Source organism: Eulemur rufifrons, chromosome 28, assembly GCF_041146395.1.
Source record: "Eulemur rufifrons isolate Redbay chromosome 28, OSU_ERuf_1, whole genome shotgun sequence".
NCBI lineage: Eukaryota > Metazoa > Chordata > Mammalia > Primates > Lemuridae > Eulemur > Eulemur rufifrons.
Genome location: NC_091010.1, coordinates 50088550 through 50104109, shown reverse-complemented (window position 1 = coordinate 50104109; position 15560 = coordinate 50088550). Strand labels below are relative to the sequence as shown.

At 44.0% G+C, this 15560-nt stretch overlaps 1 protein-coding gene and 1 pseudogene across 4 annotated transcripts in view; both read left to right on the top strand.

The window, feature by feature from the left end:
- Positions 1-1958: 1958 nt before the first annotated feature.
- The window catches only part of STN1 (STN1 subunit of CST complex), a 36467-nt gene continuing 22865 nt past the window's right edge, over positions 1959-15560 (top strand). For all 4 annotated transcript variants that reach the window (XM_069460360.1, XM_069460362.1, XM_069460363.1 and 1 more), the window contains exons 1-4: positions 1959-2083; positions 2400-2563; positions 9710-9805; positions 14773-14835. In XM_069460360.1, coding sequence (XP_069316461.1) covers positions 2431-2563; positions 9710-9805; positions 14773-14835 — 292 coding nt within the window. In that variant the 5' untranslated portion in view covers positions 1959-2083; positions 2400-2430. The remainder of the gene's footprint in view (positions 2084-2399; positions 2564-9709; positions 9806-14772; positions 14836-15560) is intronic.
- Positions 5581-6005, top strand: LOC138376409 (NADH dehydrogenase [ubiquinone] 1 alpha subcomplex subunit 6 pseudogene; annotated as a pseudogene).

Here is a 15560-nt window from a genome sequence, read left to right as displayed (position 1 = left end):
CTTGTCTATTCCTTGAAAAATGTCTTTGAAACCAAATTTACCAAGTTTCACGATGAGAAGCCATAAGAAGGAGTCCTGGCATTAAGTGTTAAATGTTGGGTTTTGAAGTATCTACTTTGCAGTGTTGCAGAATCCCAGGCTGCAGTGTTGGCGAAGATTTCAGGAGTCCCTTCTCGTGTCCAGGCACCAAACCACACGTGTCCAGGAAGTGGTTTGGTGAACCTGGACTCTGCCGTGATGGAAACTGAAGGGAAGAGGATCCTCCCAAATTCCTCTAGACGCTTCTGCAGTCTGGAAATTCTGTTCTACATCTCACCTTAGGTTTCATTTACAACATACTCCTTCAGATTTTGGGCTCAGATGGCAAGGAATACCCCTACGCTCCAAAGAGTCCTCCCTTCCTTGTAAAAGATGACATCAGGGCAGTCTGCTCTGCTTACACCACATGGGTGTGGTCTTCCCCAAGGCTGGCAGTAAACGTGGAGTCCCCAAGGGCTCTTATATCCAGCACTCTACCCTTGAGAGCCATGAGAGTCATTCCTGAAATCATCTGACTCTGAGTACACCCAATAGTGATTTTCTTCTTGGGTTCCACCCTGAAGTAGATGTGTGCAGTCAGGAAAATGTCACCCAACCTGTCTCTCCCCATCTGACAGGTCAGCAGGAAGCACCTGTCCTGCTGGGTGTGTTTCCTTGATGACAACCTGCCTCCTATAAGAGAGGGTGGCTTTTGTTGATTAAATCTTAAACGCTACAGACGCAACTGTTCATTGCAGTAGTATCTGGGCAATGCTGTACTCTACCAAGGGCTCTTTTTTAGCTTCTCAGTGGCCAGGGAGGTAATTAAATGCCATGGTTTTAATGACACATTTTCCATCCCAGCTGCTTAGAGTTCCTTCTCTGATAAATAGTTTAGCAATTATCTCTTTGGCCACAATCTGCCTCCCCCAGAATGGTCTGCTGGGTGACCTGTAATCCTCCTGCCATTTTCCAGGGTACCTATAAATTAGAGAGAACTCTTGCCATTTGGAGTAATGTCTGCACATAGCTTCTTTATGGGAGTGGAACGTGGCTATCTTTTCTCACTTTAAATTAGAACTGCTGGGGACTAAGCACCATCAAAGTGGCCATGATTTACCAAAATGCCAGCTTTTCAAAGTTCTTAAGTGTACAACTTTCTAGATTGTAGACCCAGTAAGAGGAAAGCAGACAAAATGTATTGTCATGATTTTGTAGGGCTACTGCCCGGCAGAGTCAAGACCTTACTCAACGGCTCAAATTTAGATACTGACATTATCTCTAAGTGAAACTGTAGAGTCCCAGTGCGTGTATGTCAGTAGATCATTTACCAACCGTAAATAAACATTTAACATATGCCACATTGCAACCCTCCTTTCGCACTGCCTTAATTTTTTGTTTGTTTAACCTATCAGGAACCAAAAAATAAATATATACTTTGATCCTGTCCCAACCTCATGGAAATCCTGATTTAGGGTCCCGTCACCAGCAGGGGATGGGGTGAAAGGGTGATTTGGAGGGCATGGTTTGAGCAGCAGGAATTTCAGAGCCAGCTCCGAAGTCTCTGCCACTTGGGCCCTGCCTGAGCCAAAAGGACGCCCCACAGCCCCATAGCCACCTGGAGCAGAGCTTGGGGCGGGGCCTCGGCGGGGCGCCGGAAGGGGCGGGGCCTCGGCGGGCTGGGAGGAGCCGTGACGAGGCGCGGCCGCAGCGGGGAAGTTTGCTGGCTGGGAGACCTGGGTTAGTCCCCCGCGCGGGGCGGTGCCGGGGTGGGAGGGTGCTGGCCGGAACTTCAGAGGCCGCGGCTCCTGCGCCGGGCGGGGTTGTTGCCGCGCGGCTCCGCGCGCCGGAAGGGACGGAGCTGCCGGCGACGGGAGGGGCTGTGGGCGGGCTCATTTTTTTTGTTTGTTTGTTTCCTTTTTGCTTTTTTTCTGGGCCCATCCCGAAAAGCGGAAGGTTTACAGGCAGAGCGACAACCAGATCCATCCACCGTGCCCCAGCCACGTGCGTGGCAGCGAAGGCTCCCATTCTTCCCTGGACCCCACCCATATAAAGCGGTTTCAGGGTACGCCCGTATCGACATATCTCCCCAAAGTGAAAAGTTGGTGTTTAGCCATTTCGAAGTTGGTCTTTTTGGGGAAGGAGAACAGTGGGAGAGCCATGAGGAACTCGGGTCCTCGCACGAGGAACGCCTCTCCCCACGCCTCGTGGCATGGCGTTTGACTGGGCCCTGGACCCCTGGGTTTACCCCTCCCAGAATCTGGACGGCCATCTGGGAGCAGCTTCGGGGCCGTGCCAGTTTGACCCGCATTAAACACCACACGTCCTGATTGTTGTGTCTTTCATCTAGATCCTTGACTCAGTGATGCACATCTTTTCAGGGTTGGTTGGAAACCACAGCCCGGCCTCCTGATGCAGTCTGAATCCAGCCAGTGTGAAGAGGAGACCCCTTCCCTCTTGTGGGGTTTGGATCCTGTGTTTCTAGCCTTTGCAAAACTCTACATCAGGGACATCCTGGATTTAAAAGAGTCCCGCCAGGTGCCAGGTATGTGGCTGTTCATGATGGATGCCCTGGGCTCAGTCCCCCAAAGTTGCAGAAAGCTGGGATTAGGGGCTTTCGGGAGAGCCTTTCCTGCTGCAGGCTTTGAAAATGACCTAGCCTGGACCTTTGAATGAGTTCATTTCTTTGTAAGGTAAAAACAGATTAAATCTTTTTTTTTTTTTTCCAATAGGTGTTTGGGGGAGTAACCTTTGTAATGAACGTTTTTTACCTGCGTTTGGGGTCTTTCATATTTAAAACTGTTCAGTTGTCTTTTCTGGGACCTGCTCTTGGTGGAAGGATCACTGGACCAGGTATTCCTAGGCCTGGCTCCTCCTAACTCTGCCCCTCACCTGGCCTGCACATGTGACTCGCCTTCTGTGAAGCTGCACCCGTGACTCATCTTCTGTAAAGCTTAGGTTTCTTCTTTGTAAAAATGGGGCTTAACCATGCCTGGTTTTCTTGTGAGGGTTTGCTTTATTTTGAATTAATCAGAATCAAAATGTTATAAGCTCCCTGAGAAGGAGTTTATCATCTGCCTTGTTCACCTTTAATCCCAGCGCTTAGAGCAGTGCCTGGCATGTAGTGCGCCCTCAAGAAATAGCAGGCGAAGCAGCAAGGCATTATAAATGTGAAGTTTAAAAGAATTTTTTAAAATTAGAATAGTGGTTACTAAAGACAAGTTTATCATACTTAAAAATACAGCAAATTCAGTTTAGGGTAGATTTAAATAATTCACGTGCTGTGGGTGGATCATCACGTGTTTACTGTGCTAGTTGAGAAGTTTGGTTAAACTCCTTTTGTTATTTTGAGTGAGGCTTTCCAATGAAGGGCCTTCTGAATAGCAAGCTATGAGTCAGAAGTAGTCAGGAATCTCAAGTGTCCACATTTTCAATGAGATGAGGTTTTGTCTGTTTCCAGCTCTATGTACAGATATATTTGGATGACCTTACACTATAGCCTTTTGTGCGGATTTTTCACCACACCTTTATTTCCTGATTATTGTTGGAAATGGTCTGTTTTGTTTTGTTTTTTCCCTTGGAAGGCAGCCAGCCTCCTCCACAGCTTTCCATTTTCCAGAACAGTATGGTATTCTTCATAGTTCATCTCCTCAGGAAGAAATTAATTCACACCAAATGCCAGCCTTGCTTAAAGATCTTCTGTGGGTGAGCACGCAAGTGTCAGGGACGTGATAGGGGCTTAACTCTTCTGTGGGCGAGGGACTGTGTGATGTATTAAAAACAAACCAAGGAAAACAGGGACGAGTGATCTTTACCTTTGCTCTTTCACTGGTAAGGATGTTTTCAATGTGTTTTTTAAAATGAAACTCGTGGTTGAAACAGACATCAGTCATCATTTCACAGTCGTCTTCTTTAGCCTATACCATAGGGTTCCTAGGGGTGGGAAATTCCACTAGTATAGCTTTTTGTTTTGTTATTGTTGTTTGGTTTGGTTAGATTTGCCATAAAGAGAAAGCTTTTGACTGCATAAAATTTAGGAATATTTAAATGGCAAACAATGTCTTAAACAAAATAACAAAATGATAAAATGTGAAACAAATATGTTGTGTAATAAAGAATTTGGCTGGCCTTTGCCCTTGGTTCTTCCAGGGAAACCTCTAAATTATAGTTTCCTGAGTGATAACAGTGTCTTCGTTATTCATGCGGGCCCCTTGAAGCACACCTGAGTTTATGCTAATGAGGTATCTCATGCTGGGGTCCCTAGGTAATTTCAGGACAGGGGTTTGGGGTTTGTGGAGATTGGGAGGGGCTGTCCATGCACAAAAGATAAACTATCTGATTAAAGGGTTGGGGTTTTGAGCCAGGTTATATCAGTCCTACACAGGAGTGAGTGAGGGCCAGGGAGCTAGAGATTGAGTTCAGTCATGTGTCCAGTGATTCAGTTAATCATGCCTACATTATGAGACCCCAGTAAAAACTGACCCTGGGGTCAGACGAGCTTCCCTGGTTGGTAATCATACGCTGATGTGTCAGAGGGTGATGTATCCTGAGGACACAGAAGCTTTGTGCTCTCCCAGACCTTGCCCTGTGCTTCTCTTCATTTGGCTGGTCCTGATGTCTACCCTTTATTTATAATATTGTAATCATAAGTGTAGCCCCTTCCTGAGTTCTGTGAGTCATTTTAGCAAATTACCAGACCTGAGGGAGTCTTGGGAACTCTCAAATTTGTAGCCAGTTGGTCAGTAGTGCAGATGGCCTAAGGACCCTCACCCAATTTGGGGCTAGTGAGAAGTGACCTTACTGAAGTGAGAGCAGTTTTGTGGGGGACTGTCCTTCACCTGTGAAATTTGACCTAACTCTGGGTAGTTAGCGTCAGAATTGCACTGTAAAATGATTACAACTGTCAGCTCCCCTAAACCTGAATTTAGGGTAAAGTAATAAAAAATACTGATAAATTTGTGGTGGCAGTGGTAGTGTTTAGGTTTTTGTGGGGGTTTTTTTCATTAAAAAAATTCATTTTTAGGCCGGGCGCGGTGGCTCACGCCTATAATCCTAGCACTCTGGGAGGCCGAGGTGGGCGGATCGTTTGAGCTCAGGAGTTCGAGACCAGCCTGAGCAAGAGCGAGACCCCATCTCTACTAAAAATAGAAAGAAATTATATAGACAGCTACAAATATATATAGAAAAAATTAGCCGGGCATGGTGGTGCATGCCTGTAGTCCCAACTACTCGGGAGGCTGAGACAGGAGGATCCCTTGAGCTCAGGAGTTTGAGGTTGCTGTGAGCTAGGCTGACGCCACGGCACTCACTCTAGCCTGGGCAACAGAGTGAGGCTCTGTCTCAAAAAAAAAAAAAAAAAAAAAATTCATTTTTAATAGCAGCTCACAACATATAGAAGTGGTCTTTATTGTTTTACAGGTCTCTATCCGTGTTAAACTTTAATGATGGGTTAAATAATGATGAAACTTTTATTTAAATCAGCTACAGTACTTAAACCCATCATTCTAGTGGGTACAACGAAGTAGAAATAATATGTTTATAAGAATTATATTGCCTAGCAAGATGGCGGCGGGCAGCGTCCACCGGGCGGCTGCTGCGGCTAGCACCTCTGTGAAGCCCATTTTCAGTCGAGACATGAACGAGGCCAAGCGGAGAGTTCGCGAGCTCTACCGCGCCTGGTATCGGGAGGTGCCAAACACTGTACATTTATTCCAGCTAGACATCACTGTGAAACAGGGACGGGACAAAGTCCAAGAAATGTTTATGAAGAATGCCCATGTCAAAGACCCCAGAGTGGTTGATCTTCTGGTCATTAAGGGAAAGATGGAACTGGAAGAAACAATTAAAGTATGGAAGCAGCGGACACATGTTATGAGGTTCTTCCATGAAACAGAAGCACCAAGGCCAAAGGATTTCCTGTCCAAGTTCTATGTTGGCCACGACCCATGAAGGTGGAAAGGTGTATGTTGATGTTTCATTATTTTAGAACACAGATAAACTCATTATATAATGGTCAAAAAAAAAAAAAAGAATTATATTAAATAAATATATATTTGAAAAATAGTAGGCTTTTTAATGCTATCAAACTTAAGGATGAGCAATTATAACACCGATTAAATAATAGCAGTTAAACTAAAAAGATCAATCAAAAGTACTTTTTAAAAGAGAAAACAGGCAAATGTCTTGCTGTGGTTGTGGATGTTCTGGATCGACTACTTGAAAGTTTGACTCAAATGTGCCTGTGACCCTGGATCCCTGAGCCATCACAGGTTGGTCCTCCTCCTCTGTGGGGACCTGATGGTCCAGAGGACTTTTAGGCCTCTGAGGGCTGCATGTGAAACCACGGAAACAGAATGGCCACTGGTATTTGTTGTAATCATTTTCTGAGCTCACTGGGCATTCTCTCGTTGGCAGATTTGCCATCCAACTTTCTTCAGCTCTCTTCTCATGGAAGGGGATCTCATTCTGATAGAAGAAAGTGGTGCTCTTCTCGTTTTTTTTTCCGTGTCTGCAGCCATCTTCTTGCAGAGGCTGTGCATCTGATACGTGTAGTTCATGTTTCTACATACTTTGAGAGGTTTCTTCTGTATTTCTAAGCAGTGGTTTTCCTCCTCTGTTGATTTTTCTCTGAGTTTTTTTTTTTTTATTCAAACCATCTGTTATTTATTTTTTTTTTTTTCTGAACTTGTTCTCCGTTCTGTGATGATTTTAAGATGTTTCTTCCATCAGTCACTTGGGATTGGAGGGATTTTGTTGCATCCTCGGGTGACCCTGTCCGTCCTTCAAGACGAGCCATTGTTGTCAGTCTGTGAGATGAAAGTTTACAGGGCTTGCTTTTCTGTCCTTTTTTGAGAAAGTCCACCGTGTCTGTCCTCAAGTGAAGGCCTGTTCAGATTTTTATGAAGTGTCAAATACAGAGTTTGTAGCATAGGAGGACTGGCCTCCATTACAGGTGACTTGAGGACTTCATTGGCTGGTGCCATTAGTCCAGTCTTCTCAACTGCCTTTTCCATAGACTTCAGCCCAGGCAGAACAACTTAGTCCTGCTGTTTTCCCCATCTTGAAGTGTGCTGGCTCTTTATTATTAAAACCGCCACAGTCATACATAGCAAGATCTCCCAGGGAGACCCAAAGAGTCCTGGGACTTTCAGACGTCACCAGGGGAGCAGGACCAGCTGGAGAGACATGTGGGTTGCAGGCAGCAGGTCCTCCATGGGTCCAAATGGCTCTGCAGCGCCACCTCTGATGGCCAGTGCACTGTGGCCCACACTGACCTTGTGGAGGGTTCCATTTCTAACTAGACCAAGAACCTGACAGCCAGGACAGACTATCACTTAGGCTGGGAAGGGGAGGCCAGCCAGGTTCTAGAAAATAGTTCTCTGAGATTTTGCTCTACTCAGTGCACAAATAGAAAGTGGCATTACCCATATAGTGCATTTGGGGCAGCAGAAAGGGCTAATTGCAGCCAGGGATCAGCCTGGAACTTGGGCCACAGTGGGCCGCACCTGGCCCTGCAGCAGCAAACCTAGAGGAGTGAAGCAGTGCTGTGCCCCACCCCTGCTCTGCACACGAGCTCGCCAGGGCGTTGTGGTGGGATGTGCTTCTGTGGAGGGCATCCCTGGGTGAGGCTCATTCTCCTGATTTTAAGTTTGCTTCTGCCATAAGGAAGCCTGACCTTGCCTACACATGTCACAGGGATCTCCCTCCTTTGCAGGCCCCTTGTCCCTGTTGTGTTTGGTCAGTGCAGGCAGCAGGGGCAGAGGACTGAAGGGTCTCACCAGCAGCATTGTAGAAGAGACCTAGATTTCAATTGCGAGAACTCAGGAAAAATTAACTGGAACTGGCCAGGTCTTAAAATTTCATGGATTTTCTTTTCTTTCTTTTTTTTTTTTTCCCAGACAAAGTCTCACTCTGTTGCCTGGGCTAGAGTGCCGTGGCGTCAGCCTAGCTCACAGTAACCTCAAAGTCCTGGGCTCAACAATCCTCCTGCCTCAGCCTCCTGAGTAGCTGGGACTACAGGCATGCGTCACCATGCCTAACTAATTTTTTCTATATATTTTTAGTTGTCCGGTTAATTTCTTTCTATTTTTAGTCGAGATGGGGTCTCACTCTTGCTCAGGCTGGTCTCAAACTCCTGACCTCGAACGATCCTCCTGCCTCAGCCTCCCAGAGTGTTAGGATTACAGGTGTGAGACACCGCGCCCAGACCATGGATTTGCTCTGTAGCTGCTTTGTCCTCATTCAAACCAAGTGTTGCTGGCTGGGGCAGCTCTCCTTTGGGGTGACAGAGTGACCCAGGCTCCTTCCCTCCTGTGGCCCTGCCATCTTCAGCTCATGCTCCCCAAGGTCACCTTGGCAATGGTCTCCAATCACCAAGACATCTTTAGAGGTGTGCCTCTGGGGAGGGAGAGGGTCTTGCCTTTGGCTAAATTTGTCACCTTTTGTTTCTTCAAGCCACCTCTCACTCCTCTACCATCTCTCTGTCCAACTGAGGCACCGAGGCTCTTTGTACTTTGAACTCTGCCTTAAGCGACTGTTCCCCAGTTCCTTTGTAAGGAAAACAGAACCACCTGCAGAGGCCAATCTGGAGGTTCTGAGGGGTGTTGGGGTTCAGGCCACAGGGTCCCCCATGGATGAGGAGAATAGAGGCTCTGACCAGGCTTGGTGGTGAGGGAAATGGCCAAATGCCTGAAGTGATCAAGTTTACAATTCATACATTTATTTAAAAAGGAAATCGCCATTTAAAAGTTTATAACCTGTTTCTGAAAGTAAAGAATTCAGCCATCATGAGGGGAAAGGGGGGCTCGAACGGCTGGTAGGCAGAGACTCTTGAGTTGCAGGGGACAGGAACACAGCACAAGCAGCTTAAGCTGAAACAGGGAGCTCAGGTGAGGATATTGGGGTGAGGCTGGGGGCAGAGGGGAACCTCTGCAGGAGCCATGACAGCCCTGGTACCATCAGGGACTCACCGCCCCAGGAGTCCGTCTGCCTGTGTCCTGTCCCCAAGTCAGCAAAAGGCCTCTGGGTGTCAGTGGGTAGGTTCCCCCTCTCAGGTTTCTCCTCTGGCAGGAACTTGTCTGCTGGCTCTGTCCTCTAGGTTTTGAAAATAGAGTTTTAAAAGGAGAAGTTTTTTGAGTTGTAATCTGCTGGCCCCAAAGAATAGGGTTTTGTAACCTACTTACCATTTTTTTTTAAAAAATGCTATTGCCGGTTCAAAGAAACGATGACTGGTTTCTTAGAAAAGCACTTGTTAAAACAAGCCAAAGAAACCTTTCTCACGGTTTTCCTTCTCTGTCCTTTTTCCAGTCACTCAAAATACAACACTATGTTTGGTCCCATCCTGTAATGACTGTTTTCGGGCCCCTTGTAAGCATTCCGCACGGAGGTACATTTCACTTCCACAAGTGGAGAGCAAATTAACAAAATCTAGTTGGGCAACGCTGGTTTTCTCTTTTTTTGGTGCTGGTACAGGCTTCTTTACAGCCAAGCTTTCTACTTAAGACCTTTGAGGAAAAGACATCTGAATTTCTTGGGGCTTGCCATTTGTTAAGGGCTGATTCTAAAGTCTGGACTTTCAGTAAACAGCATGCCACTGATTTTTCACAACCCTCCCACCCCTGTTAACATTTAATGAATCAGGAAATGTATACATTATATAGACTTTGCTTTCTTTTTTTTTTTTTAATTTTAGGTATATTTTTCTACAATGGGCATCCAATAAAACAGGTAGATATCTTGGGAACAGTCATTGGAACAAGAGAAAAAGATGCTTTCTGTGGTTATGGAGGTAAGAACAGTTGTGTCTGAAACGAGGTTATGTAGAAGGTCCCCACTTGACTGAAAGCTGGATTTTAAGCCACCCAGCCTTTTAGAGCAGCTGGGGGCCCTCACGTAGCCCATGCACTTTCCTCTGTGGGGAGCCCCTTGGAGCCCCAGACATGGACTGAGCGTCAAATGAGGCAGCAAGTGGGAATGACACTGATGAATTTGGTGACATGATAGCTGCTGGGAGCTAGGAGGTGGAAGAATTAAAATACAGCAGTCTAGAATCACCCATGGACAGGACAGACACCTGATACCTGAGGGCGTAGCTGTAAATAGCAAAGGATGGTAATACATGGTTATATAGATTGCTTTAAAAAGAAAAGGCCAATAAAGTGATGTAGTGGACATTGAAAACTAAGAAGGGGGAGGATGAAACGTGGTTGAGGGATTAAAATCTACCTATCTGGTACAACGTACACTATTCTGGTGATGGATACACTAAAAGCCCTGACTTCGGCATTATACAATTCATCCATGTCACAAAAAACACTTGTTACCCCCTAAATCTATTGAAATGGGGAAAAAAAGTTGGTAGTAATTTGAAAAACTCAAAAATAAAATAAAATTTAAAGACCAGATTAAGTAGACTTTAACAAAACAAAGAGGTATGAAAAATAATGTTTAAAGATTTATATCCAGAACAGTTTTTTTTTTTTTTTTACAAGCCTTTTGGTACTCAAAGAGGGTAAATATCCATTATCAGAAAATTCCTCCTCCTTCATGATCATGGAAACTAAATGAGAATTTTTATATTTTGGACACCAGAGGAATTGCTAGAATGTGATTTTAGTGTGATGAGTCTTGATTTTTTTCATGAAGTTGACTGTAAGCATTTGAATACATTGCCTTGTCCAACCCTAAAATTCTCTGTCATTAAGAGGACAAGCCAGATATTTTGTGGGAAGCTTAACTTTGAATTCCAGACCTTTGCTGGAATTGACATTGTCACTTGTGGTGGTGTTGCCTTGGATTTATATTCTTACTCTATTTGGGGAAAAATAGAAGGCAGTTGAACTTTGTGACCAGGAACAAATCATTGCCAGTCCCCACATGATTGATAATTTATAGATACAATGTCATTGCCTTTCTTCAACATGTATTCACTTTCCTGAAGATGATTGTCTTGTGCTTATAAAATAACATGTGAGGGATGAGATCTCTCCTGCCTTCTGCTTTTTCCTATTTAACTTTGAAATAGACTGTCTTGTCAGGCATTCCCATACTGAGTCTCTGCTTTATTTTTCCAAAGATACTGGACCTGTTTTCCTCCAGACAACTCAACAAACATTTGCTAAGTTTCTACAGTGTACCCAGCTGTGGGCAAGTACATTGTCTACAGTATAATAAAGTGATTCTTCTCCAAACACCAATGATGAATAATAGTGCCTTTCAATTCACAAAGCACTTTTACATGCATTATGTCATGTTATTCTCCCCCTAATCGTTCGAAATAGAAAGGACAGATATTATTTCCACTTTGTAGATGAGAAAACTAAGGCTCACTCACTTGCTCAAGGTTTAACCGGTGGAGGTTTGTGGGTCCAGTGTACTATTTACTGACTCCAGTGTGCTCTGTAGTCAACTGAGTCTGATTTTTCTCTCCCCTTCTTTCCCACCCCCAACTCCCATCATAAAAAAAAGTCAACTGAGTCTGGTGTTTAGTTTTCTGTTTTTCAGATCAAATAAATGAGGCTGTTTAAGGCCTGTAGTCCTGGCCCTAGAACCAGGCTAGATATTAGGCGTGTGACATAAAGAGACTTCAGTTAACCCCTTTCCCATTACGAAAAGGTTAAGGTGATATGTTTGACTCTTTCCCAATAAGCTTTTCTCTCTAAATGCGTGTCTGAGCATGACACATCTGGGGGCCAGGGGAAGATGAAAAGCATATGAACATTGAAGTAATGGAGAGTAGAAATGCTTTTGTGACTTCAGTTCTTGGGAAAGCTGCCTCTCTCCCTGCTGTCCTCAAGCCCAGCTTGGCTCTTGGCCACCTACCAGGTGGCCCCTCCCTGCTGCTCTAGGTCCTGCTTCCCCTGACTCACCACGGGCCTGTGCTGGGGGTGCTTCCTGCTCACACTGACTTGTCCCAGGGCTGAAACAAAAGGCCAGTGGCTCAGGGGGTGCTGCCCAGCCAGGGAGGATGTTATGCAGCACTGCAAGGATGCTTCTCTTCTGGGGCATTCCAGCAGCCAGCCCTCCAGGCGCCACAGCCTGGGGGCTGCTGGGAGAGGTCAAACCTGGGAAGTCAGAGGAGTTGGTGGCAGTGCCTGGAGTGCACAGAACACCTGGCAGCAACGCGAGCTCAGACCTTACTTGGGAGGCTACAGTCAAGGCCAGAATAACCTCACATTTTCTAGAATGAGTGTTCATATGCTAATTTTTTTACTTTCTAACATAAGTCAGGGTTTTCAACTGGCCAGAGAAATGGTGTATCTAGAAGTGTCATATATTTTTAAACTCAAAATGTCCTTACTGATTTGTTTTGCTTCTTAAAATACTTGTTATAAAAAAATATAAGCTAGCGAAATTTTAATGAAGTACATAAAAGTCATGTAAAACACTATAAATCAGGCAAAAACAATATCAGTGTTTAGATGAACATTCTTCCTAATATTCCCAACATGTTCATAATATTGAAGAAATATAGAAATGCTTTATTTCCTTAGTACTTTTATTCGCATTTCTTTCTCGTCTTGAAGTTTATGAAGGTAGGCTTATAGTCAGTGTATACATTGAATATAGAGTTCCTTCCTCAAACTCCAAAAGAAGCTTCTATTAGCATTTAATGTCTTAAAACCAATTTCTGTCAACATATACTATTTAATGTTTTACATGTATCAGATTATATATAAGATTATGTATAAAATTTGTGTTTTACAGTGAGACATGCATATCTTTTAACAGCAGTGAACATAGATCTTCATTATAATTTTTTATTCTCATATAATATGTCACTGTAACTTACTAATTCCATATTTGTAAACATTTAAGTATTTCCAATTTGCAGTATTATAAGTAATACTACAGTGAACAGCCTTATATAAGATGTATATATCTGTGTACTTGTTCCATTTTTCTCAGGATAAATTAGTGGAAGTAACTGCTAAGTCAAATGATATGTACATTTAAAAAAAAAAAAATTTTTTTTAAGAGATAGGGTCTTGCTATGTTGCCCCAGCTGGAGTGCAGTGGTTATTTACAGGCACGGTAAGTGCACTAGAGCCTCTGGGCTCAAGTGAACCTCCTGCCTCAGCCTCCTGAGTACCTGGACTGCAGGCATGCACCATTGCACCCAACTTACATTGTTTAGCAATGCCTGGAACATAGTAAGTACTCAATAAATGGACATGGTCATTAGTGTTCTTGTTATTCCTGATGAATCCAATTGATTGTGCATCTAAGAAGGTTTGGAAGAGCTGACTTCTTCTCACGGGGTCTGGACTAGAGTGCAGTGGTGTCATCATAGTTCACTGCAGCCTCAAACTCCTGGGCTCAAGCAATCCTCCTGCCTCAGCCTCCCAAGTAGCGGGGACTACCGGTGCATGCCACCACACAGAGCTAATTTTTTTTTTTTTTTTTTTGGTGTAAAGACAGGGTCTCGCTTTGTTGCCCAGGCTAGTCTCAAATTCCTGGCTTCAAGTGATCCTCCTGCCTCAGCCTCCCAAAGTGCTAGGATTACAGGCATGAGTCACCAGGCCCAGCCATTTTTTCTTATTAATTTATATGAGCTCTTTATATATTAAAGCACTAACCCTACCATTTGGAAAATTGCTGTCCAGTATTATTTTTTAGGTAGTCAAACGTATCAGACTTTCTAATGAGTTCTCATTTTCAGGTTTTGTTTAAAGAAGTCTGTCCTCGCCAACTATAAGCCCAAGGTTAAAAATGTTTATCCACATCTTCTTCTTAGTTTACCTATTGTATATTTAATGAAATGAAACCCATCTAGGATTTATTTTTGTATAAGAAATATTCTTCTTGGCTTTCTTTCAACACAGATTTAAGCCAGCAATAAAAAATTTTTGCCTTATATTTCTTCTATATTATGTGTGCTTTTACAACAGCCTAGTTGATGATTTTTTTTAAATTATGAGGCCTACTGACCCAATGCTTAGCAACTTCTATTCTGAGTTTGTCGGAAATTAGGCAAAGAAAAAATGTCCATTATCCCCTAGCAACCATCTCCAAATTTTTCTATAGTTATAAATCCAAGTGCAATGGGAATTGTTTGATTTTTTTTTTTTTTTTTTTTTTTTTTGCACTAGGAATGAAATTAGCCAGACCAGTATTGTTGCCAGGGAATAATTATTTTCTATTATAAAAATAAAATGGTGCCCTTCTGTGATGTGCTTGGCTTTCCTTACATTCCCTGCAGTGGGGAGGACTGGGCAGAAGCTCTTCCACAAAGAGAAGCCCAGGCCAAATGACTTGGAATGCTTTGTTTTGTTAAGTCAGCACAACAGCAAAGAAATATGGTGACAGAAGGCTGTGCTCTAAGTGCCTGTGCCTCTAACCACAGACCATGTGATGCTTTCTTGGTTTAGGGTGGGAGGGAAAGGCTGATTTTTTTTTTTTTTTTTTTTAACGTGGGCCGTCATTGAGATTTTTTGCACTTAACTTCCTGACGACATCATTTTTAGTAGAGAGTTGTAGACAAGAATCATTGGTACCCTTGAGGTAGGCTAAGTAAAATGCTGAATACATACATCTCGTTGGGCTTGTGTATTATTATACCGACTTATGCAGGCAGGCAGTTCATACTAGGGTATGCTGAGAGGTTGTTTCTAAAGGTGGAAGGGGAGTTTGATAAGGGATTTGCCCCTCCAGGCCATTGAGAAATGTCATCTTTCGGGATGGTTGAATGTAGTGACAACACGCTAATTTATCAGCCATGCCCAAATCTCCTGCCCTTCTACGGTTCTCTTGCAGTGGACGATGGCACTGGAGTTATAAACTGCATCTGCTGGAAAAAGTCGAGCAATACTTCATCAGGTAATTTGATTTGCCATGTTCCTTTACGTTTCAGCTAACCAATGGATTTAATTCGAAGTAGCTCATCAAAACAGCTGTAGGGCTAAATTTTCACCTTTATCCACTGGTGAATTACACTGATCCACTTGAAGCACCGTACCCATGAGCTCAGAGCAGTGCTGCTCGGAAGACTGGGACCCTGGGGCAGCCAGGGGCTCTTCCTTCTTCCATCTCTTTGGTGCTTATTTCCTCCTCAGCCTTCAGGAATGTGTGCAGGTTACTGGGAGGAAGAGGGAGAACCCACTCCTGCAAGCCCATTTTATGGCAGCATTAATCCATTTACAAGGGTGGAGCCCTCATGACCTAAACACCTCCCAGTCAGCCCCACCTTCCAGCACTGTCACATTGGGCGTTAAGTTTCCAACACATGGGTTTGGAGGAGAACAAAAACATTCAAACCATAGCAGTATTAAAATCACTTACGGGTTTATGGTTGTTGTCACAGTCCTCAGTCAGAAGGTGTAGTTTGAACATGCATACGTGTTTTAGGTGGAAGGTCAGCAAAGTTTTGGTAAATAGCCAGATAGTAAATATTTTCTGCTTTGGGGACCGTGGGGTCTGCATCTCAACTATTCAGCACTGCCATTGTAACACAGAAGCAGGCATAGATGATACATAATCAAGTGGGCATGGCTGCGTTCCAAGAAAACTGTATTTACAAAAACAGGGTGTGGGTGGATTTGGAC